The following is a 23080-nucleotide window of genomic DNA, read 5'->3' as shown; positions in this document are numbered from 1 at the left end:
TAAGATGATAAATCCCTGCGGGTTTGTTACTAACAATCATTTTCCATCTTTTTCATTATAAGAGTATCTATCAGAAGTGTTTTCACTAACTATCCAAAGCAGTGTGGGCATTACTTGTGACAGCTGTAACTACTAGTTGCTCACATGTAATATTGTTGAAGTTGTGGAGATTAAGACATGAATTGGTTATGAAAGCAATAACTTCATTCTTACTGTAGTATGTGCAATCCTCAGTAAGCATCAGCCAAAAATAAAAAACAACGTTATTTTTTCCCAGGAAACAATGGCTTCTTGAAAAAGAGAAGAGCAATGTTTTGTGTGGCGATTCTGTCATCAGCAGAAAAATAACAAGGCCACACCGACAGTCTCCTCCAAAGGGATAATCTTCTGCAGGTCCCATCATTCTGCATTGCGCACAAAGGAAAGACGTATGCAGGTACTTTTCTGGGGAAATGGAGCCAAATATAGCTTTTCCAGTAAGAAAAAGTAACAAACAAAAAGCATAGATAGCTACGTGATAAAAAGCTTGTATGTTTGTTTATAGAAGAATCATATCATAATATCCTTCCAGCAAACCGTGTTATGATTTATGGTAAGGCTCCAACTGCCTATGAATACTATTTTTAAATTATGCAATTAAGACGCAAATCCTCTAAAAAATGCCATAAAGTAATGAGCAATATATATTTAATTGTTATATGTCCTCTAAAGTGAGGATTTGCTCCTTTTTTTTCTCCTCGTGGCAGTCAAACTGAATATTTCAGGGGTAGACTTGCAACTTGATGTTGCAGATCATCACTTTTGCCTTGACCAAACTAATTTCATGATATTTTTCAGCATTTCTACAGACTAATATTTGATTATTGTTGAATTTTGTTAGATTTAATTTTGTTTTGCTTAGAAAAAACACACCTTCAGGTTTTTGACTCCTTGCTAGTAGATAAGACAGGCATCGCCACGTCACCTTAGAAACACAGTAGCAGGTATTTCTGTCAAAGGTGTCTCAAGTGCAACGAAAACAATTAGAGGCTCATAATAAACTGTAATATCCGCATTACTTACAAGAACAGGATGCAAACTCGGCCCCAATTTCATCACTTTCTTCCTAAAACTCCTCACTACTGAGGTTTAGAGCTGAGGAGGGAACAGGACGCAGCTGTAAAACTCAACTGTCCACACGTGGCTGCCCTCCGTATGAACCTTCCTTTTTTTTACAATGAACCATAAACAGCTTATATTAAAAGCAGCTCGATATAAATAAGAGGATATAAACTTGGAAGTAGGCACGTTTTGGTCAGAAACCCACCTCCAACTTATAGTGCAATTGCAAAAAAACCCAGAAACTAAAACATTACACTAACTCAAAAAGTCCTTCAAAGATACATAAAAGACAGCCAGACGGCGATCACTGTCTAGGTCGGAGAAATTTACTTCTGAGTCAAGCAACAGGAACCAGACTCAGACACAATCCATGCTTGGCTGCAGTGGTACCCAAGAGATTTACACAGAGTGAGCTAGACAGCGGAGGGAATTTTACAGCGCTGGAGAACAACTCTCTCCTGACAGCCAGCTCTGTCACTGGCATAGGAAACCTACAGGATGAAGATAAATCTTATGGGGGGAAGTGAATACATGATGGAGGCATGAAAGGAGGCATGAATAAGGGGAAAAGAAGAGGCGAATAGGGCGATAGCACTCTGGATAAGACATTTATCTTCAGAATAAAAATAAAAGAAGCATAAGAGCAAGAGTGGTAGTCGCTCATTAATCTAAAAGATGAGAGGAAAATGCAGGCCTATAAATTGGCCCTGCCGCCTGGTAAACAAAGGGCACTTTCAGTCGCTCCTTTTCCTTGACTGATCCCAGCACTGATCTCTGGGGGGAAATGATGTGTATATAAATACACTGATAATTTATGCGCCCAAATTATTAATGTCTACATTTGAATTGCTAATTTGTGCTCACACTAATTCCTGCCTAAAATGCACTGGACAAAATCTGACATGCAGCCTTCAAGGCAGCACAGTGAAGCAAAAATAAACCCAAAATGCTAATTCAAAAGGGCAGATGAACACCATCTGCAATACCTTAGTCAGACACTTTCACTTCACTTACAATGGCTGATAATGGATCAGAAAGCCTTAAATGACGAGAAGAGCAGTTAAGCCAACATTTAGTCACACTGAGGCGTTTTGCATAAATGCATCATATAAAAAAAGCCTCCAGTCGAGCAGCATAAAAGACAAGATAGAGGGCTGAGGATATAGCTGCAGGCAAATCTCTTTTAGAAAAGGTGACAGTTGCATTAAGTTGTAAAGCAATCCCAGAGGTTCAGGGCAAGGTAACGGGAACGCAACACACTGAGGACGTCTGGAAGGCAATGTAATTGAAGAAGAGAACAAAGAGCAGGGAAGGACGGGAAAGAAGATGGCGTCTGTCTGTGATAGAGTCACATAGTACCAGTGCCACAGAGGGCACTGATAACACACTCAAAGCCCTGCCAGCCCATCAGGTATAATACATGATGCTTAAACTCCGTTCTGACCTTGACCAATGCAAATGCTTCCTCACAAGTGCTTTGATTCACCTGGAGGGTGAAATAGTAATATGCTGGCGTGAGCACACATTTCCTCTGTGGGTAGGGTAAAAGTATTAGAACACATCGACTTTAATGCCGATGAACCGACAGCCAATCTACAATAAAGCAGATCGAAAAGCAACAAATGTTTTTCACTCTACTTTATCATTTCTTCTCACTTACCTTTGAGCTGGTCAGCCACCACACTCTGTCCTATTCTCTCCATGACCTGTCCGTCCTCATGCTGGTAGCGTTCATCCAGGAATTTGGCAGTGGCGTGTGATAGGTGCACCTTCCCAGCAACGCCTAGTTGCTCCATCAGGTTGGCCAGGTTGACATCGTTTGACCAAACGTCGAACTTGAAGCGCTTCATGCCCAGGATGCCGCACAGTACGGTGCCAGTGTGGACTCCCACCCTCATGTTCACCATCTCCCGCTTCTCCTGGCAGAACTGTTCAATAGCCTGAATCATGCCCAGGCCCATCTCCACACAGCAATAGGCGTGATCTGGTCGGGGCTCGGGACACCCGGCCACACAGTAGTAACAGTCTCCTAGAGTGCTGATCTTTTCACAGCCGGTGAGCTCACAAAGTCTATCAAATCGTCCGAACAAGTCATTAAGAAGTCCAACGAGGGCATGAGCAGATTTGTTGGCAGACATTTTGGTGAAGCCCACAATATCTGCAAAAAGGATGCTGACAGGCTCCATCCGTTTCATGTTGAAGGGCCTGAAGATGATCTGGCCTCGGGGGATGGAGGTTTTCTTGCGTTTATTGTTTTTAGGGCTGGAGATGGCAGCAGCAGCCCCGCTGGTGGAGTAACGTTTAACAGAATGATCACCTATGTCGTCATCGCCCTGCTTCATGAGCTCATCAGCCACGATTCTGGGCATAACAGAGTGGATCATTCGTTCCTTCAAGGCTTTCTCCACTTCCAGGTCTTTGCCGTGCATGATAGCTTGTCCGACCTTAAGGAAGGTGCTCCGCGACCGCACCTCAGACATGATGAACAGGTGCATACCGATGGCGTGAGCGCAGAGATGAAGCAAGGCTTTTGCTGGGCCCAACCACCTTAGAGTATCCCAATCTGATGGGGCGGCTAAGCTCCACTTCTCGCCTACCTGAGTCAGTTGCAGCCATCCCAAACTCTCAAAAAAGATGGAGTAGAGAAACCCAAGGAGGACAGAGGCATAGAGACGAACGTGGAGGACGCTATATAGCAACAGAAGAACCTCAATGCAAAGGGAGAAGGTGCCTACAGGAGAAAGACAGGGACACCAGTTGCTATCTCCCACAAATTTTTCATATGACATGTTGTATGTGGGCCCTATTCCACTGAATTCTTCCACATCAAGTGTAGGTGCTGGAGACTCAGGGTCCTTGAAGCCAGATGTCTGAATCTGGGGGGCCAGGGTCAGTATGAAGGTTACAAGGATGAGGAGCAGAGATGCTTGGTTGTAGCAGCGAGAGTACAGTTTGGTAAACGTTAAGAGGAAGAGGAGGAAGCAGAAAAGGAGGAAGGAAGCAGTGGGGACGAGAAAAGCAACCCTATCACAGCGGGAAGGGTTGGCAGCAAAGTAAACTCCCCAGAGTAAAGCAGCTGCTAGGAGGTAAAAAAGCACAAAACGGAAGCGTCTCTGGGTCTGAGGGAAACACCGTTCTCTACAGGCCTCCTCCAGGATAGAAGAGTCAAACTTTGGGTCCCAGAAATGGCCGGCAGATCTCTCAAAAAGCTGTGGCATCTTTTTGTGAGAACGAAAACTCTTGACCACCGGCCTCCTCAATCCGGACTCCCCAGAGCTACAGCTAGAGGAAATGCTGTACTTGCAGTGCTTGGCTCCACCAATGAAGCCTCCCCCGATTGAACCCAGCGGCCCGCCCCCATGCTTGTGTTTGACACTACTGCCAATTCTCACCGAGACGCCTCCATCTCCACTTGAGTCACAGCTCACTTCTGTGTTGTGAGGCAACAGTTGCTGATGCTGGGGGGATGCCATGTTTTCTTCTAATCTATCAAAAAGAAAAAAATTACAAAAAACCCAAAAACTAGGCAGAAGGCACAGTTATTTCTCGGGAAACACAAATGAAGTAAGGCAAAAAGTTGTGGCCACACAGTATGATTGTTCAATCTTTAGAATTTTTTTTTTTTAAAAAGGAAGGGTTGGGGGAAAAGTTTGAGAGAAAAATCACACTCTGTGCTCTGGCTGCAGAAACACCAGCAGACCATCCAAAGTTTCTGAGTAGTTCATTTCTGCCATTCTTGACGTCAATCCCTGCATTCCTCTACATTCCCGATGTTTTGACTCGACGCACTTGAAACTGCAAGGTTCACCCAGTGCCTCCTCTGCCGAGGCAGCCAGCTCTTTGCTTCATTCATTGGAAACTATTTGGCCAAACGGACAGAATTACACAATACTGTGAGTACAGGGAAATGCTGAAAAATACACACATACACACACAAATAGGACTGAGAGGATAAGTTATTTTAAGGTGCTCTCAAAATGTGTCTAAAAAACCCAGATTCAATTCTGTCAAGTTGTTTTGTACTCTGTGTTTGCTCAGCCCGCTTTCATTGCTGGTGCGTGTCCAATTCCGCTTATCCACTCAGTTACCCACGCTTGTACTTCCATACACGTCGATGTCAAGTGAACTAAACCGTGTGAAGTTTACATGACTGAGCAAAACTTCATCCAGGGCCAGTCGGACGCAGTGGTTCGAGCTTTTGTCGTTTGCTGTGTCGATCCAAAAGGTCAGCGGTTAAAATTAAGGCGTAGGTTAACACCGGATACAGGGATCATGCCACTTGAGTTTTTATTTTTATACCCCCACGCTCCTTGCCGCAGGGCCTAATCGCCAACACACTCATGGACGGCGCCCCGTCCTCGCCTGGCTTTCCACTCCAGAGTCTCCACAGTCACTGCGTCTCCGAACTCGGCAGATATTTTGTGCACGGACTTCTGCAGGAGCGAGATGCGATGCGAATGAACTATTCGGCGTTACTGCAAGAGCTCAGACGGCAATGACCACTCCACAGATTCGCGCGCCTCTCAAGGCTATAGCCCAGCCAGTCTTAAATCAGTGTTTTGTTAGCGCTGCTTTGGTATTCACATCCAAACTGTGGCCAATTCATCGTCAGTGCGCCCCAAGAAGGAAAATATCCAGATTGTCTTAATATCCTGACCATTCCCGGCTGTGTGGTGTCTCAGACGGAAATCTGCGAAGACAAACAGACCCCTGGAGCAGGCAGCGTGAAGTCCAGTCCTTCCTGGTATATGAAGTAAAGTTTGCCCACGACAGCTTGGTCCCCCCTGTAATCGCCAGACGACGAAAGCCCCGGAGAAAGTAGGGCTAATTAAAAGGTCTCCACCTCCTCCCCACTCCCCCCAGTAGCACAGTCCCACAGGCTAAAGCACAGCGCTGCCTTCATACGGCCACTTTGATTAATTGGGCAGGATACAAAGAATATCGTCATACCTCCAGGTGATTCAAGATTCAAATGATAGGCTAGATTAGGGCTGCTGCTGCACCGTCCTGCCTTTCCATCCCTTGTGCCGTCCACAGTGAGAGATAGAATTGTCCTATTACCGGGTTATCTGATCACAATTTGTGTGCCGCACCGGCGTCTACACGTGCGCAAAAACGCTGTGCGCGCAATCCAGGCGCAGCGGGCAACACGGTGGCAGCAGCAGCCGCCACCATCTTCTGTCTCTGTGCGCTTCCAGCCGTCCAGCCGAGAGAAGTGTGTGTTTGTATGTGTGTGTGTGTGTGTGTGTGTGTGTGTGTGTGTGTGTGTAAGAGGGAGAAAGAAAGAAAGTGACGCCAGAATAAATACCATATCACGTCCCCTCTCTCCTTTCAAAATAAAAACCCAAATGTGCCTTTTATAGTTGTTTAAAAAAAGGCACAGAGTCATAATAATCCATGTATTAGCATGTATTACATGGTCAATATAACACATACTTTCTACAACAACCTTTTTATAGGGTCACCTTAAAATACTCTGTTAGCATGAAACTACAAAAGAAAGCTTCAGCAAACAAATTTGTGGTTTTTAAGTAAACCCATAGTCATTCAGACCCTTTATTTTCTTTCGGGATTTTGTTGTTGTTGTTGTTTGTTTGATTTATTTTGTGTGTTTAAATAAAATTAAAAAAATTTTTTTTAGCTTCAACAAAAAAAAGAAAGAAAGAAAGAAAGAAAGAGAAAGAAAGAAAGAAAAGAAAAGTAAATGCTATCCATAAGTCAAAATCTCAGGTTATTATTGTAGAATTTAGAGTTTATAAAACAAATTCTTAAGTTATTTTCTCATAAGTTTGATCTAGTAAGTTGAAAACTTAAGATAATACTGCAAAACGCAAATTTCTACCTATAAGTGGCATCTTTCAAATTTATGTTTTATGTTCAAGGTTCAAGGTTCTTTATTTGTCACATGCATAGTTATACAAGTATAACACACAGTGAAATGTAGCCTGACACGCTCCTCGACATGTGCAAAAAAATTGGGGGGGGGGGGGGGGGTTAGAGGAAAAACAATATATATATATATTGGGGCGATCGTGGCTCAAGAGTTGGGAGTTCGCCTTGAAATCGGAAGGTTGCTGGTTCGAGCCCCGGCTTGGACAGTCTCGGTCGTTGTGTCCTTGGGCAAGACACTTCACCCGTTGCCTACTGGTGGTGGTCAGAGGGCCCGGTGGCGCCAGTGTCCGGCAGCCTCGCCTCTGTCAGTGCGCCCCAGGGTGGCTGTGGCTACAATGTAGCTTGCCATCACCAGTGTGTGAATGTGTGTGTGTGAATGGGTGGATGACTGGATATGTAAAGCGCTTTGGGGTCCTTAGGGACTAGTAAAGCGCTATATAAATACAGGCCATTTACCATATATATATATACACACATATATATATATATATGTGTGTGTACATTGGGTGAATGTGCAGTAGTAGCAGTAGCAGCATGTTAAACTTGTTTTAATGTATCTATTTCTTCTTCTTGTTCCTATTATTAGTATTTATTTATTATTTATTTTTGGCGGAAACGAGCTTCCATACATAAGAGACTGTTTCCTTAGAGGCTCTTGTCAACCAATTTGGAGCTTCACTCTACACACGCTAAAAGAATCTACTTTTAACGATCTTCTATTTTGAAAATCCCTCTCTCTTCTTCCGTTTTGATGGTCACCATCGACTTGACGCTGCGAGCAGAGTAGACGAAAAGAGGGGTTGAGTGAGGGGAGGGCTACAGTGCAGGAACGTGTACGCACTTGATAAAAAGCAATAGAGTGAAATGTAGCGAGCACGCATTTTAGGGAAGGGGTGGGGATGTATGTTTTTAATGGCACTCAGCGAAACTCCATATGTTCAGTTCGTGAACAAAGCCCCCTACCCTCCTCTCTTTTCTGCTGCTCTATACCATTAAAAATAATAGAATAAACACTTTATCATTTAAGGACACTACATTTAGTCTAATATGAGAGTAGAAGAAGTCTTAATTAGAAGACACCTGGATATATACAGAGTATCTTCAAATAAACAGCAGAATAGGAGCACTGATATCTAATTCTGAATACTTCATTTAAGGCAGACTATGAGAAATGAAGGCTACAGAGTGTGCAGCCAAACTGAATGAAGAACCTGCAGGTTTAATGTTCTATTATTTATTTATTCAGCAGCCTGACAGAAATATTAAGCAGCTGGCCTCTGTAGTCAGCAAGGAGCTTCGCTGTATTTTGAAAGCACCCCCAGAGGGAACCGCGCTACCTTCTTGCATTCCACCTTCGTGCATGGGAACAAACAAAACTCTGTCTTTAATTGGGAGAATAAGAACATTTACTGTGATTTTAAAGTGGTGAGCTGGAATTCTCTTGATTTATTCATAAACCACTGTATCAGTTTTAATCTTCTGCGAATATTTCAACGCTCGCAGAAGAGTTGGAGTTCACTCACAGAGAAGCTCACGTGGGTTCATATGACTGTATAAAGGGGGATTTTGGTGCATGTGTCAAAACTTGAGGCAATTTACATCACACACACACATCCACAGACACACTCACATACATGCCCCCCCCCCTCACTCCCACAGTCACGACAAACTGTTGGTGCATTGCAGCTGTGGAACACAAAAAGCATGCTTTCAAAAAGTGGGAGATCAGACCTGTTCAGATGTTGGTGTAAGAGAGACAAAAGGAACAGAGCGAGACGTTATACAGACAAATGTATGGAGACAAGATGGAGAAACAGGAAATGTGCAAGTCCAAGATGTAATCTCAGCAAATTTTCTTGTTTGAGTCCAAAGATTGATCATTTTATTTGAATAACCACAAAGTTTCACTGCTTGGTCCATCAGAAATCTTTATTCTTGATGGTCAAGCTTGCAAAAATTAGGCCAAGATTAACTTAAATTTTTTTTTTAAAAAGGAAAAAAAAGTGAATCAACAACTACTTTAATGGGATGCACATCCATTCAATATCTAATTCACAGGTAAATGAAGATAAATTACACTCAAGTACACAAAAAAATAAATAAAATGCAAGCACCTAATGTTACGAAGCCTGAGCGATCAATCCCACTATAAACTTTTGCCAGTGGTCTGCATTTTCTTTCCTCTTTTTACACAGCTCTCTCTAGTGGCCATGTTCTGAATCTGCAGTGTAAACATACTAAACACCCTGTGCAGCACTTACACTCAAACTAAAAAGTTAATCAAAGTTAAGCTTATTTGGAGGTTATGTTTGCTATATTCTTTTGAATCATGCTTCAGAGTTTAGTTGGGAAAAGCAGCAGGGGTGTTAGTGAGGCAGGACACGTGGAGGAAACAGGAAGTGCGCTTGGCCATGAGTCAACTTTAGTTTTTTGTTGGGTTAGCTTAGAACCACCTACCTGTTCTTTACGATTTAGGGCTTTGTGTATGAAGCACTCTTGTAAAAAATTTGGAAAAATATACTGAATCAGCTCAGCACCCACACTGGAAGCAACGAGCCTGGCTCTGTCAGAAGCTGCTAACCCTAACACATTTGATCTTTTGTCTTTTACAACTTATAAAGCCAAAGAAAAAGAAATAACATGCTAAGGTGTGCAGAGACTCCACAAAGCTGAAGCCAACAAGCAAAATATCCATTGTTCAATGCCCAGACTGTCCAAGTGTGTTTAGGACATCTATTGAGGCACAGTACACAGGAACTTGCGGTAAAAGCTACCTTCTGCTTTCCTTCTCTCCATAGAGGTCAGGGGTCAACTCATGAGTCCTCCTTTACCTCCATCTCACATTTTTTTATTTTCTTTTTTTTGCAAGCTGGGAAATCTGCAAAGATCGACCACACTTTGGCAGCACTTTTCAAAATTTTGCAGCAGAGGTGTGTGCGTGTGTGTGTGTAAATATCTCTCTCTCTAATATATATATATATATATATATTAGAGCCTCATTCATATGTTATTTTTTTATGATCACTTAAAAGAAAGGGCTGAGAAGCTTATCACTGAGGGGAAAATAAACGCTAACACAGCATTTAAATTCTGCTGAAAGCAAATTTATAGACTCAAACAAAAAAAAACAACAAAACAAAGAAAGAGTAACAACAGTTACAAGCAGAGTAAACACACCCACTCTGCACTGAAGACTCTGACCTTTGATCCCTGACCCCTGCTATTCTCAGAGGTTGTCAACAACCAAGACTGGCGAGCATACAAAATTACGAGGAAAAATAACCAAAACAAAAAAACAGCCACATGTGTTGCAGGTGTCAGTAACACAAGGGACTATTGCTTGTGTCAGAGAGAAAATGCATGCACCTTTTGTGATGTCGAACATGCAGTGTTAATCTAATTCAAAAGCAAAGGTTTGGATGTCTAGCTCTGTGTGGCACCCACACAAGGGGCTACTTCAAAAACAGCTTCCTGAAGCGTGTGGAATTAACCTGCTGCAATGCAATTCTCACAAGTTGTCCAACACACATTTCTGTTTCCACTTTTTTCCTTTATTCACATACAAGGGAGCTGGTATTTGACTTTTTTTGTTCAGGATTTAAACTTTTTATTCCTTCTCATTTAATCTTTCCCATTTCCTCTTTTATTCACATCATTGATTTCCCAATCCCAAAGTCCCAGACAGTCCAGAATGGTTGTGCAAGGGAGAGAGGCATGTTCTCATTTCTTCAGCACTTGTATCCTTAAGCTGCCTTTATCGATGACCCCTCCCGCTATCTCTTTCAATCCTACGGACATTAAATGCACCTCCCCTTAAACTCCTGAGAAAAAAAAAAGGAAAGAAAAAAGCATCTTCTCGCCTCTGTCTCCATTAGTGATACAAGCGTTCTGACAAAAAGCAGGGTTGGCATCGACCAGACCCTTTCTCTTCACCTTCACCTTCTCCTTTCTACCTTTAGAGTATTTTGTGTTCCTCAGTTCTTTCGGTAACGATTCTTTGGCTTTTCACCACAGCCGGTGGCCTCGCAGGAGGACAGGCCAGGCTGCTTGCCAGAGTTAATGCTGCTCAGAAGGGCAGGCAACTCAGTGGTGATTGCCTTCTCAATCTTATCAAGCAGACAGCCTCCGATGTAGGAGCACTGAGCTGACAGAGGCTTGAAGTTGGTGATAGGGTTGATGCCAAAGAAGTCACGGTAAGCGTCGCGGTTGGGCAGGTCAAATTTGCTGACGTTGGTCTTGGCTAGGATGGATTTGAAAATGTAAAACTTGTCTGGGTCATCTACAATTTCCTGGAAGACTAACTCGGGATCACTGAAGAAGCTCATCTTCTCCTTAAAGGTCTGGACGTAGCGGTCTACCAGCAAGCCGTGGATGCGTACACGGATACCGTGCTGGCGGATGAAGGCAATCTTATTCTCCATGCGGTTTTCGATCACCTGATTGAGATCCTCCAGAAGAGAGATCTCCTCTCGCTTGAAGAGCTCCCGGCTGGTGTCAGGTGCATAGTCATATGGCCAGAAGGAACTGACATAGACACGGGGAGGCTCAGTGACATTGATGAGGGGAGCTAAGCTCCAGAAGAGCGCTCCGTAAACTCTCATTAAGTCCTGGGTGGCCAGGTTGTCAGCCTTGTTCAGGATGATGCGAATCTGTGACTCACGACCCTTCAACTGCCTGAAGAGCATCTCTAGCTCCAGACCAACATCCAGCTTGGTGGGGTCAAACACGACAAAGATCAGGTCAGCACGGTCAATGAACCACTGACAGACATCATTGAAAGGATAGCCTAAATGGGAGAAAAGCACAGGTCATAAAGAGCTATACGCAGTTGATTTGTGGTATCTGAAAATCAAAACCTGAGAGCGAGCTTCTTGAGTTTACCTCTTTCCTGCTGTTTCCGGTTCTCAATAATTCCCGGTGTATCTACGAACGTCACACGCTCCAAAAGCTTGTGGGGCATCTCAATACCAATCAGCTTTTCAAGAAAGTTTTGACCAAACTTCTCCAGGGGAGAGAAGGAGCGCGAGCTGTCAGCCGCCATAACGATACCCTCAACAGAGCGGATCTTTTCCCCGTGCATAATAACTGTAAATTCAGAGGTAGTAGGCTCAGCTCCTGCAGAAGGACATCACAGAGGAAGAGAGGAAGAGATTAGCATTGTGGAGGAGAAGCAGATGGGAAAACACACTGAACCTCAGTAAGATGTAAAGCACCCAGTTCTCCAGTCAACTCCCCATCTGATGTAGATTTAGCAACAACTGCACTTTTCACCTTGCCTTTTTTCCCCCCATCAGCGCTGGATTTCAGAACTTAACGTTATTTACTGCTAATTTACAAAATAAAAAATAACATCTTTATGGTACCTGTGTAGAGCTGATAGGGGTGGTCATGCAAGCCCAGGAGGTAATTGATCATGGAGGACTTTCCTACACTCCACGGTCCCAGGAATAGCACCATGGGCTTGGAGGTAATCTCTCCATCTGTTTAGGGCAAGAAGAAACAACACTGATTAAATTATCAGCAGTGTGGTGAAATCATCATCTAGCCAGTCATCTAATCAACCATCTATCCGAAAGGTCTCCCTGCATATCTGTTTATTTATTTTTTTCACTGAAGAGCACATCTGAACAGCACTGCCAATCCAGAGCACAGGGCACATTTTACAAGACTTAAGAAGGAAGGACAGAAACATGTTGTAAAGCTGTTAGGGTGTTTAATAGCATAAAGGAAATTCATTAAAATGCAGCAGCCATAATCTCATGACACACGATAAAGTTTTATACTCTGACAAAGAGACTCAACGGGTCTAGCACAAGCTGTGTGTCTCGTAGCTGTTGTGAGTGGACATGGTGTTTGGGTGGCTGGGTGCAATGTACTACAATGCAACTGACTGATGGAAAAATAGCATTAAAAAAGGGAAAGGAGAAAGAATAAACAAAAAAGCAGACATTAAGCATCACTCCTGGTGCTACTGGAATTTAAAATGATAAAAAATAATAATATTAAAAAATAAAGTGAAAAAGTAAACCAGTTCACTCCTAGCTGAACACTGACCACCCTCTCCCACCAGTGTCCCCTCCTCAAACCTCTGTATCCTTTGTTAAAACCAAAGCTGCACATGCAACCCCATTTATATAAATATATATATATTGTTTTTACAAAGTAATGGTAAGTCATTTTTAAAAAAGTTTAAATAATGTGCAATTTAAACATTATCACACTTAAAGTATGTTAAGAGTGTTTTTACTTCTCTTTTTATTCACTCTCCGTAAAATGAAGCTTTCACCCATGGATCACTTTTGACTACACCTCAGTCATATCGAGTGTCGTCCAAAGTGAAACGTGCTTGAAATTTTGCAACCCACTCAGGGCAAATGTATGAAGACAAATAAGGGGTTGAAAAGAAAGGGCCGAGCACTGCAGGCACTGCCATGCACAGGTAAGCTCTGGCCACACCCACCTGTGGCTGAGTCCCCCAGGGTTCTTCCCGGGTAGGCTGTTAGATGAGGGGTGGAAGAGGGAGTGGAGGGGATGGGGATGAGTGGAAGACAGGAGAGGGTGGAGTATAGAGAAGTGAAGGGAAACAGGAGGTGGAGGAAAGCTCAGTGAGGGAGTGATGTTTCTACAAGCAACATGGAGGGATAAAGTAAAAATGTACATAAACAGGTGGGAGATCCAGGCTGGAGTCTAATCCCATATTTGACCTGCGAAGTGTCAAACATGTCTGTAAACAGATGGAGGACATGCCCGTGTAGTGAGGTGATATGGGGGGGGGGGGATTTACTCCCATCTTTAAAACGCACATATGCATTGAAAATAGAAGTTGATTTTTTTTTTTTTTTTTGCATGCAGGCCTGAAAAGCCACAAGAGGGCGATAACTTTATTTCATTGTAGGAAAGTGGGGTTTTCTGGGCAGTTCAGTGTACAGCTTGGAGTGTTGAGTCCACTGTAAAGAAACAGGGAACAGTGCAATGTTTAACAGAAGGGGTAAAAAAAGACACTACCCTTCTTACTTTTATAATCCCACCCTTAAACCTGATATAAAGAGAGGCTACAGGTAATTTCCAAAGGAGAACATATTGCTGTTAATGCATCAGTTGGAGGTGTAAAGATGCTGTGTTTTTGCAAACAAGTCAACAAATCAGTTACTAAAGCAACTCAAACAGAAAACTCCACACCAACAGGAGAAAGTGAAGCAAAGTGAAGCTGCAGCCGGTGAGCTCGGTGATACCTGAGATCTCGTGCTGCCTCAGTTCGTTGTACTTGTAGGCCTGCTCCATCGGCTTGATGGACGTATGGTAGATCTTCCGCAACCTCTCCAGAGCCGCTGAAGAAAAAGGAGACCAGAGATGATCAAAAGGATGTTAGTAAGGTAAATAAGGTAAACAGTGTTTTCTTTGGATACACTGTTTGTTTTAAATAGCATAAAAATCCTATTGACTTGTCATATTTAGTTTGCTCCCCCAAAAGTGTTAAAGGGAAATCAGGTGGAAAAAAATTAAGAAAATTAAAGCAGTCAGATTTGTAACATGCCTCTTTCACCTTCAATCCTCACCTGCATAGTCTCCTGCTTTTTCCTCCATTGCAAGCCGCAGCGTCTCATCGATGTGAGATCTGTCTCTAAGGACGGAGGTAACATCTTCTTCTTCTTCTGCAGAAACATCACAAACATCAACAGCAAATTCAGTTTGTTTCAAGACCTCAGCGTATGCCTTAAATGGCCAGCTTGATATTTTAAGAAAATAAACATGGGAGGTCTGATTTGTTCAACGGCAGTTTAATAAAGAAGCAGACACTGGGTTTGTTGACAGGTGCCATGCCATGTTTATTAAAGCTTTGCTATTACATGACGGTCTGTCTGGCCAAAGATCAGTGAAAAGAAAGACTTGACTGATTTTGTAGTGGATGCAAATAAATAAAATGTTTTAATGTGAGCCTTGTATAAAGGCATTATATGGAAGAAAACAAAAAAAAATAAAATCAGCAATTCAATGATTTTTGCTGTATTTTCAGATTTTAACAAGTCAAGTTAGGAAATTAAAGCACCTAAACTCCCCCCGCACAATCCACCAACTAAACACTTTCGATTTGTAGTTATTAGTATCTAAATATTCCCTTTTTAGATTACATTTTTTTGCATGACTATTCATTGAGGGCAAATATTTTTTGATGTAGTAGAAGCTCTCAACTGACACACCAACTGTTGGTTAAGTGAACTAAATAGTAGCCAATCTAAGGTATTGACATTCTAACCAACCCCCCTTTAAATGGAATATAGTTGCTAAGTTAGCATTTACATTCAGATGTAGGTCCTGCACGTCAATATACACATTTTAACTGAGCTATAAGCTTGTTTCATGTCCGTGTATGAGCGTGTGTGTAAGAGAGAAAGAATGACCAAGAGAAAATATTTGCTCACCAGTCATGTCCACTTTTGAACATGTCGGATTACTTAGATCACAGCTCTTAGTACAACCAGGTCTTAATTTAGAAAGCAAATGCTGAAAATAAACAAAGACATGTGTTTGGCATCAGCGCGGGCTATATAACAACAGCAAAGATAAGGCAGACTGACAGAGAGAGGGACTTCCCCGGTTTCGTAACAGACGAGGAGGAGAACTCAAAGCCGGACTGAGTGTTCCCAACAATAATATACATGAGACAATGGTGTGCAATCCTCTGTCTTTTCTCATCTATATTTATCCACCAATCACAGGCTCATCAGGCTGTGAGGCCTGTCCTTGTGTGCCCAGGCCTCAGTACAGACCCCTTCCACAACGCCTCCCACACGCCAACCTGCCACAAGATATATATAGCAGCAATTGGGAAGTCTTCCTGGTTCACACTTCCATGCCCTGGGAGCTTATGGGTCTGAGCATCCAAGCTACCAGACACCCCCTTAACAGAACTGTTAAAGAATTTTAAAGGTATTTAAGAGTGTGGAAGATTGACTCTGATATAGGAGCACCTGTTGAATTATTAACTGCAGTCATTTAGTTGTAAATAAGACTGTGGAAAGCACAGAATATTGATCTTGTTCTTAAACCAATTACATGCATACCTTCTGCCAGCAAATTCAGTTTACTGGCGCTGATAAGTTCAAAATGTTTTAAGCAGCACAGAGAAAAATGAATATAAGCTCATATAATCGCCTGCACTTTACCTGACTTTCTCAGTAAAAATACACAATTTTATTGCAGTTATATAAAACTAACACCACTTGCACAGAGGATCAGAAAAAGAATGAAAAGTTGGTTCAGTCGCTGGCGGCACAACCCTCTGATCTCAGCTGGTGTCTGTGAAGAAATAATCGTATCCTGGCATTTATGTAATGCTCCTGAAAAAGTGACTGGGGGTAGAGCAGAGGTGCTCAAATGGGAAGGTAAAAAAAACTTCCAGACTAGAACTGCAGACACATCATTTCATGTACAGTGTTGAATAATGTAAGATCCTCTCAGTCCGTCTGTTATTGTGAAATAAGTGGCGTTTCTCACAGATACTGACACACTTTTTGAGAAAGTTGATTGGCTGTAAGTTGTGGGTGGAGTGAGTAAAAATCAGAAGGTGACTTAAATATTCTTTGAAAAACTCAACTATAGTTCCTCCAACTCTCTGGTGTCACCATAGACCATATTCATCAGCAATGTTCTCTCAAACAGAAAGCTTTCTTTCAGAAATAATATTTAAAAATGCCTCCTTTTTAAAATGTCAAAACCAAAACTGCAGAGCAAAGTCACATATCAGATGTTCTTTTAAACATCTGATAAACATCACCCCCTCAGAGGGCAGTGCTGCTGCAGCATCCTGCGCCACAGCCTCGAGTAAAGCCACCGGCCATGTGGTGAATGACTTCTAGTGTTTCTGGCCAAGCGTCAGAATGGCACGTCGCTTTGGATGAATCCAACGCTGCATCAAATGACAAGTAAAATCATCCGAAGGCCTGTTTGTTTACAAGCCTCAAGCAAACTTATGTTTATATTTATGAGCCTCGAGGCTTGTAAATCGACTCTTTCACTGAAATGAACTGAGTTCAATATAAATGTTTCTCATTCATGAAAAATGCAGCCCGCATTTTCTGATCACAGAAATCCAATTGGAGCATTTCAGTATGTGCACATACAAAAACAATAAACGACCACAAAAGACCCCCGAAATTACAAATCTCTGGGGCTTTAACTGAAACCCGAAAGGTTTCTCCTTTGCTGCGTGGAGGCAGTGACACAGTGCTGATTCTCACCGAGTCAACCTGCTAAAAATAAGCCTGTGTAATGTTTCTGCCGGCACGACGCAAGAACAAGAGAAACCAAAAGGTTAGTAGCCAGAATAAAAGGAGGGTACTAGCAACACTGCTAACCCATATATTGTATGTGGCTACATAGTATCAGGCAGAAAGCCTTCCTTAATCAGCCCATACAATAAAAAATTACATTCATTTCTTGCGTGTGAACTCCTAATGGCAAGTGTGCCCTGTCTTTATTCTAGTAGATTAACACAATGAAAGCAGAGATGCAGTAATGTGAACTCATGTGACTTCCTATGTTGTGACAACACTTTACCCTTTTGTACAGAGAGTACTGTTTTATTTTATTTACTTTTATATGCTCATTACTTTTATCTTAGTTTAGTTTGGTTATTTTATTTGTTTGCATTTCAGGAAAGTAAAGAAAATATTGCTCGGCGTAACCACTGTGTTTTGCATGTATATAATACACTTCTTCATTTTTGATTCTGCCAAGTTTAATAATATATAGTGCACATATGCACTAAACACATAGAGGCGAAAGGAGCACTGTTTCATTGGGTTTGGCAGTTTGGAAAAATGCAAGCATTTAGGGAAGAAGTGTTTATTCGAACACATGTTAAACATGTTAAAGACAAATTACATCAAACCTTCTGCAACTTTTTTTCCACAGCGACTTTATAATAAATCGGATTTAGCTCTGACAACAACTACAGCCTGCGCAAAGCTGCTTTTGTTCATGTGACCTTTAGAACACCACTAAGTGATGTCATCTGTTTGTGATCCATGACCGCTTGGTTGCATTTGAATCTGAGCCACATTGCTCCGGTTATCTGAGCAGGTTACAAGTTTTGAATAGAATGTGATCATATTGCAAAATAGAGGGGATGTGCCCTCTGATGAAACCCACCAGAGGGCAGAGAGGGTGATTCCACTTGAGGACTAAAGTGGCTGTCGATGACCAGATCCCATCTCTTCCACACGCCATCACTGCAGTACTACAGGGATTGCTAAAGCCTCTGTAACTTGACTCATCACTCAGAGAAGTCACGTCTTTTAACGCTAGCTCCTCGAGAGGGCCTTAGCGGCTGTGAACTTGTTAACACCTTCCAATCCAGTCGATCCCTAATTAGGACAGAGCTCCGCAAAGATCAGAGAGGTAATGTTGCCCGTGGACAGTGGGCCTTGCATCAGTGCTCAAAATTAACCCTGAAGGTGGCAGGGGAGCTGAACCCTGTCCTCGCTGAGCTCGTTGCCACACAACCGCACCACAGTTTGGAGAAACATTCTGGTGGCGTCGGTACATCCCGCTGAACATCTAAGCCGTCCACTGCGGCAATTATAGGCAGATCTCTTATGACCTACCAGCCATTGGAAACCAGCCTGAAATATGCTTCGCTTTCCTATTTAATTACATTAACCCACAAGGTTAATTTCTTTTGACTAAAGAAGATAAATTTAATCCATCTTTAATCTATGCTCTGATTATCCTGATATATGTTGTGGTCTTTTCCAAACACTCAATAAATATTTATGCCCAAAATGCTGATTTTAAGTAATTTGATTACATGTAAATGTTCCATGTAATTTTCTTCCATAAGTACAGTGTAAAATATTCAATTTAATGGAATCTGAACAGATAAAATGTAACTGCTATGCTTTCAATGTATATCAAGCATATTTTCCTTCATGACTGATTATCTGAATAAATAAACCTTTAATACATCAGTCCGTATTTCACTCAAAATTATAGCTTCATGTTTATTGAGGGCAAAGAATCACTTTGTTGAGATTGTGTGCGTGCTGATATGTGCCTGTATATAATGACCATCTGTATAACTGTGGAACCCCCGGGATCATATTATGCTTACAGCACAGTCGAAGTAAATTGAATTAAAGTGAACATGATGAGGGTAGCAGCCCTGGAAACCCCAGTTAAAGGATTTATCCTGCACAAGCAGCCCTAATCTGAAGGCAGAATGTTTCCACCAGAAAGATCCACCGAGAAGCAATGATTCGAGTCAAATTTAAAGAGAAAGAAAAAATGTTTACATGACCAATGGCTTGTAAAGTGCCTCCGCTCTCATTTAAAATTCATGAATGCAATTAAGCAAAACTACTTTCTCACTAGTGCCCATTTCAGAAAGGCAGGAAACATACTTAAACCAAAGCAGATGAATGTGAAAATAAGCCTGCTGCCAGCCTATAAGGATGCCGGTTTCCTCCTTCGGTGAGGGTCAGAGGTGCGAGAGCACAGCTGTGCAGGGTGTGGTGAGAAGATACCACAGATGGCAACAGGTGGCACTGCTTGCAGCTCGTACTCCCACACAGTCAAAAATAGCCCTACAATGGGTCAGAAGATGGACAGAGGAGGGGTGGCAAAATGACTGCTGCCTATTTTAAGGTTTTGACTGTTAGTCAGTTTGGAGACTTTAGAGATATCCTCACCCTACAAACTGACTGTGTAGTACACAGGCTAGCCAAGTGAAAAGCATGATGCATGTAAATTTAAATGTGCTACAAATGCGTGGCTTTGCTTGTATGCGCTAATTAAATTTCTGAAAATATAACAAGTAATGGAATTGAGTGTTTATCACTTAGCAATTATCACTGTTATTGCTTTTCTTTTTTTTTCATTAGTTTTACTATGTCATGCAATAATGAACAAGCCACCAAACAGTACCGGGGGGGTTGCATCAAGGGTAGGGACAGGCTCAAAGAAAGGTTCGAGGGCAAAGGCGCTTTACGCTGAAGTGTTGATCTGATGCCTCAGTCCCTGCTCGCCTGTTTTAGAGCCAGGAAAGGACGTCAGGTGCCCTTGGGGCTGCGCGGCTCGTCTTAAGGAAGCGTGTGTAATAAAGTCACCGAGTATGACTGGCGTGTCCCTTGCACTACGTCCAGCCTAGGGATGTCCTGCGTGCCATTAGAGGAGAATCACATGGAGACCGTGCTCCTTTAACTTTCAGTGTCTCCCCTCTGCAAAGTGAGGAGGCCAAAGATATTTTTACTGAGTGAGGATGGATAGTATTGCCACCAACTATAAACACAGCAGTGTGAAGAAATAGTCTGAAGGACCAAAACGGCTGAAGAACTGTTAGTGCTTATTTAATGTGGGCAGAAATATTCTACACATAGCACTTTTGTCCTTTTTGCTGACTCTCAAGTTCTGAGCGCTGCCTGTTAGACAAGTAATCTTTCTACATTTGCACCAGCGGCTGTTTTAATTCACTACAATTTTACCAATCTCAAGGTACTTTAGATAGTAAAGTGAAATTTTAAGCCTCTTCACAGTTTACCCAAAAGTTTGCTATAATGTAACAAACACAATTGTAGTCCTTGAATGGTCAATCGTAGCCATTCACACAAAACATTCTCTGCCTACAGAGCCTATGTTTCTCAGTACATGCCAACACTGAGCAGTGTCACATCCACACAAGAAACCTGCAACTTCCAGCAGCTTGTTTACGCTGCCAAAAACATAGCTCGTGAAAAGTTTTAGCTTTTTAATGACTGCATGTTAATGTCAGGTGAGAAAAAAATTACTGTTGGTTTATAAGATGTTCACATTGCTGCACATCAGCCGAGTGATATCTAAGCTTAAAAGATGACTTGCATCATTTGGTGTTCTTGCTTTATATCAAAATGTGGATACTCCAATCAATCAGCTAAGGCGATCAATGCTGGCCATGCAATCAGCCGCTTTAGGCTTTTTCCATAAGATTTGACATGATCAGTTTCTGTGTTAATATGTCAGCCCTGATGCAGCCTTCAGGTGTATTTTTTTTAAAAAGGATATAAGATTTTCTGGTGGATTAATAAATCTGTATGCTAGGCAGCCTGTGATAAAATGATAGCATATTAACACCACATTGCTTTCGAGGGCGGTTACACCTTCGTGTCCATCCTGTAGAGTTCAGTGGAATTCCTGAGAGTTGACTGAACCAAATAAAAACACCATTAATTACACACCGAGACAAAAAGAGTTCATGACTCAGTGTTGCCATACCCTGGGGGTATTTCAACATAAAGTCCTTTTTAGCTCTGCAGCAAAAATCAATACACAGTATGCCTGTGGAAAATATTCACAGACAGGGGGCCACCGTAAGACATCTGCACGAGCCTGCAAAAAAGGGCTCTTCGAAAGCTTGAGCTGCAAGCCACGGCCCGGCCCCTCCAGCCTGGAGAATGCATGTCCCTAAAAGGCCAACTGCTGGGAATAAATTGTGATTGTGACAGTGCAGCAGCTGTGCAGTGTGTCTAAAGGGAAGCATGGAACTGGGAGGGGTGACGATTCAGGAGGGATGGGGAGGGTAGAGGGTCTAGAGGAGGGAGGGAGGAGCTGTAGGGAGGGGGGGGGGGATTTGGGGTTGGGTTTCAGGAGCCCATCCAATCTTAGACACCTGACAGCAGCTTGGAATATGGAGGCCTGGGTCCCGGCTGTGGAGCTGAACGCCACCCCAAGGACGGACAGGGGTGACAGACAAGGGTAACAATACCCGCGCTAGTCCAGCCCCAGAGACCAGTCCGCATTTTTAGAATGGGTAATCTGGGCGCAGTTATGGGTGATCAGCTCGCTGTGACATTCAGCTCCATGGGTGCCCTTTGATATAGTTAGGATGTATGTTGTTTTGGTGTTATGGTTGTCATTCTTCAGACTGTAGCAGGTGAAACCGAAGAATGAAGCAAACAGACCGAATTAGCGCGTGCAGAAAAAGCTCAGCGTCCATTCAGGCTCCCACGTGGCCGTTCCCGTCTCCTTGGTTAGACTAAGACTTTCCATCAGCTGGTGCCGTGCATTAGGACACCTGACATGCTGTCAGTCCACAGTGGAGGCCGAACGGCTTTGAATAATCCCGAACGTCAGAAACTCGCCCAAACGCGATTTGTTCATACATGAAAAGTGACGGCTGTTCCAGTATGCCATGAAACATTTGATTTAATAATGAAGAGCATTAGAAAGAGACAGGTAAATCCACAACTCTGTAACACGTGCCAGCTTTTTAACTATAAACTGGGACAGATTTAAATAGCTTAGCCTGGTGGTAAAGAAAGGCTGGGGTAACATTTCTGTCTGTCTATCCTTATCCTTGGGTGGTGCTGTACTCTGCCTCTAAAAGCCAGTGCCATTTGTGGCCAAACTGACCCTACAATAGACACAAAAACCTACAGGACAGCCTGTTTTCAATAATATGACAGGCCATTTCTGGCCATCCTCTGAATCTTTGAGGAACCATTGAAGTATCAAGCTGACAAAGCAGTCAAATATGGTGCTATTTATTAACCATTCATTAACCCTGCTTCTAAACTTATGCCACATCACCATTTCAATCATCAGCGGTACTTGTACACAAACATTTCTCACGCCCACGGTGCACCAGCTCACCTAAAACAGCAAGTTTTACCAAATTGCTTCTGAATCTTACCTGCTGTGGCCTGCAAAAGCAGCAGAGAGAGGAAACAGATCGAGACTGCACCCTTCATGATGGCTGCCAGGAGAACTCTGATAGTCACACAGACTATATATACCAAGGCAGGAAGGTTAAAGTGCACAGAGAGAGAGAAGAGGTGGGATACAGAGATGGCCAGCTGGTGGAGGGGCTGAGATCTGTGTGTGCTCGAGGTGTTACAGGAGTCTATCGTGCCACAGGGACTCTACATGTGCAAGCAGCTGACTCTTTCTTCTTTTTTTTAGCGGGAGGCTGCAGCTCAGGCCTCGTCATAAGTGCACAAGAGTTGGCTCTATCCTCCATAGCAAATTCACTCAACTCCTCACTAACAATATATATCACATAATTAATGCCAGAGACTTGAAATAGCCACATTTTTTATGTGAATAAGATTTTCAC

General features: G+C 42.7%; 2 protein-coding genes across 3 annotated transcripts in view; both read right to left on the bottom strand.

The window, feature by feature from the left end:
• adcy9 (adenylate cyclase 9) overlaps positions 1-6341 on the bottom strand; it is a 37926-nt gene extending 31585 nt beyond the window's left edge. The window contains exon 1 of the mRNA XM_026164962.1: positions 2762-6341. Within this exon, the coding sequence (XP_026020747.1) occupies positions 2762-4574 (1813 nt within the window). The 5' untranslated portion in view covers positions 4575-6341. The remainder of the gene's footprint in view (positions 1-2761) is intronic.
• A 3622-nt stretch (positions 6342-9963) lies between these two features.
• Positions 9964-22740, bottom strand: srl (sarcalumenin). Of its 2 annotated transcripts, XM_026164960.1 has the most exons (7): positions 22658-22740; positions 14550-14645; positions 14226-14321; positions 13454-13489; positions 12357-12473; positions 11875-12108; positions 9964-11779 (listed from the first exon to the last, which is right to left on the bottom strand). In XM_026164960.1, exons 1-7 carry the CDS (start codon positions 22713-22715, stop codon positions 10968-10970), a joined length of 1449 nt encoding a protein of 482 aa, XP_026020745.1. In that variant the 5' UTR covers positions 22716-22740; the 3' UTR covers positions 9964-10967. The 2 variants fall into 2 exon arrangements, with proteins under 2 accessions (XP_026020745.1, XP_026020746.1); XM_026164961.1 differs by lacking the exon at positions 13454-13489.
• Between the last annotated feature and the right edge of the window lie 340 nt (positions 22741-23080).

The sequence above is a fragment of the Astatotilapia calliptera genome, chromosome 4 (assembly GCF_900246225.1).
Source record: "Astatotilapia calliptera chromosome 4, fAstCal1.2, whole genome shotgun sequence".
In the NCBI taxonomy this organism is placed as follows: Eukaryota; Metazoa; Chordata; class Actinopteri; order Cichliformes; family Cichlidae; genus Astatotilapia; species Astatotilapia calliptera.
This window is presented reverse-complemented; position numbering and strand designations above follow the sequence as displayed.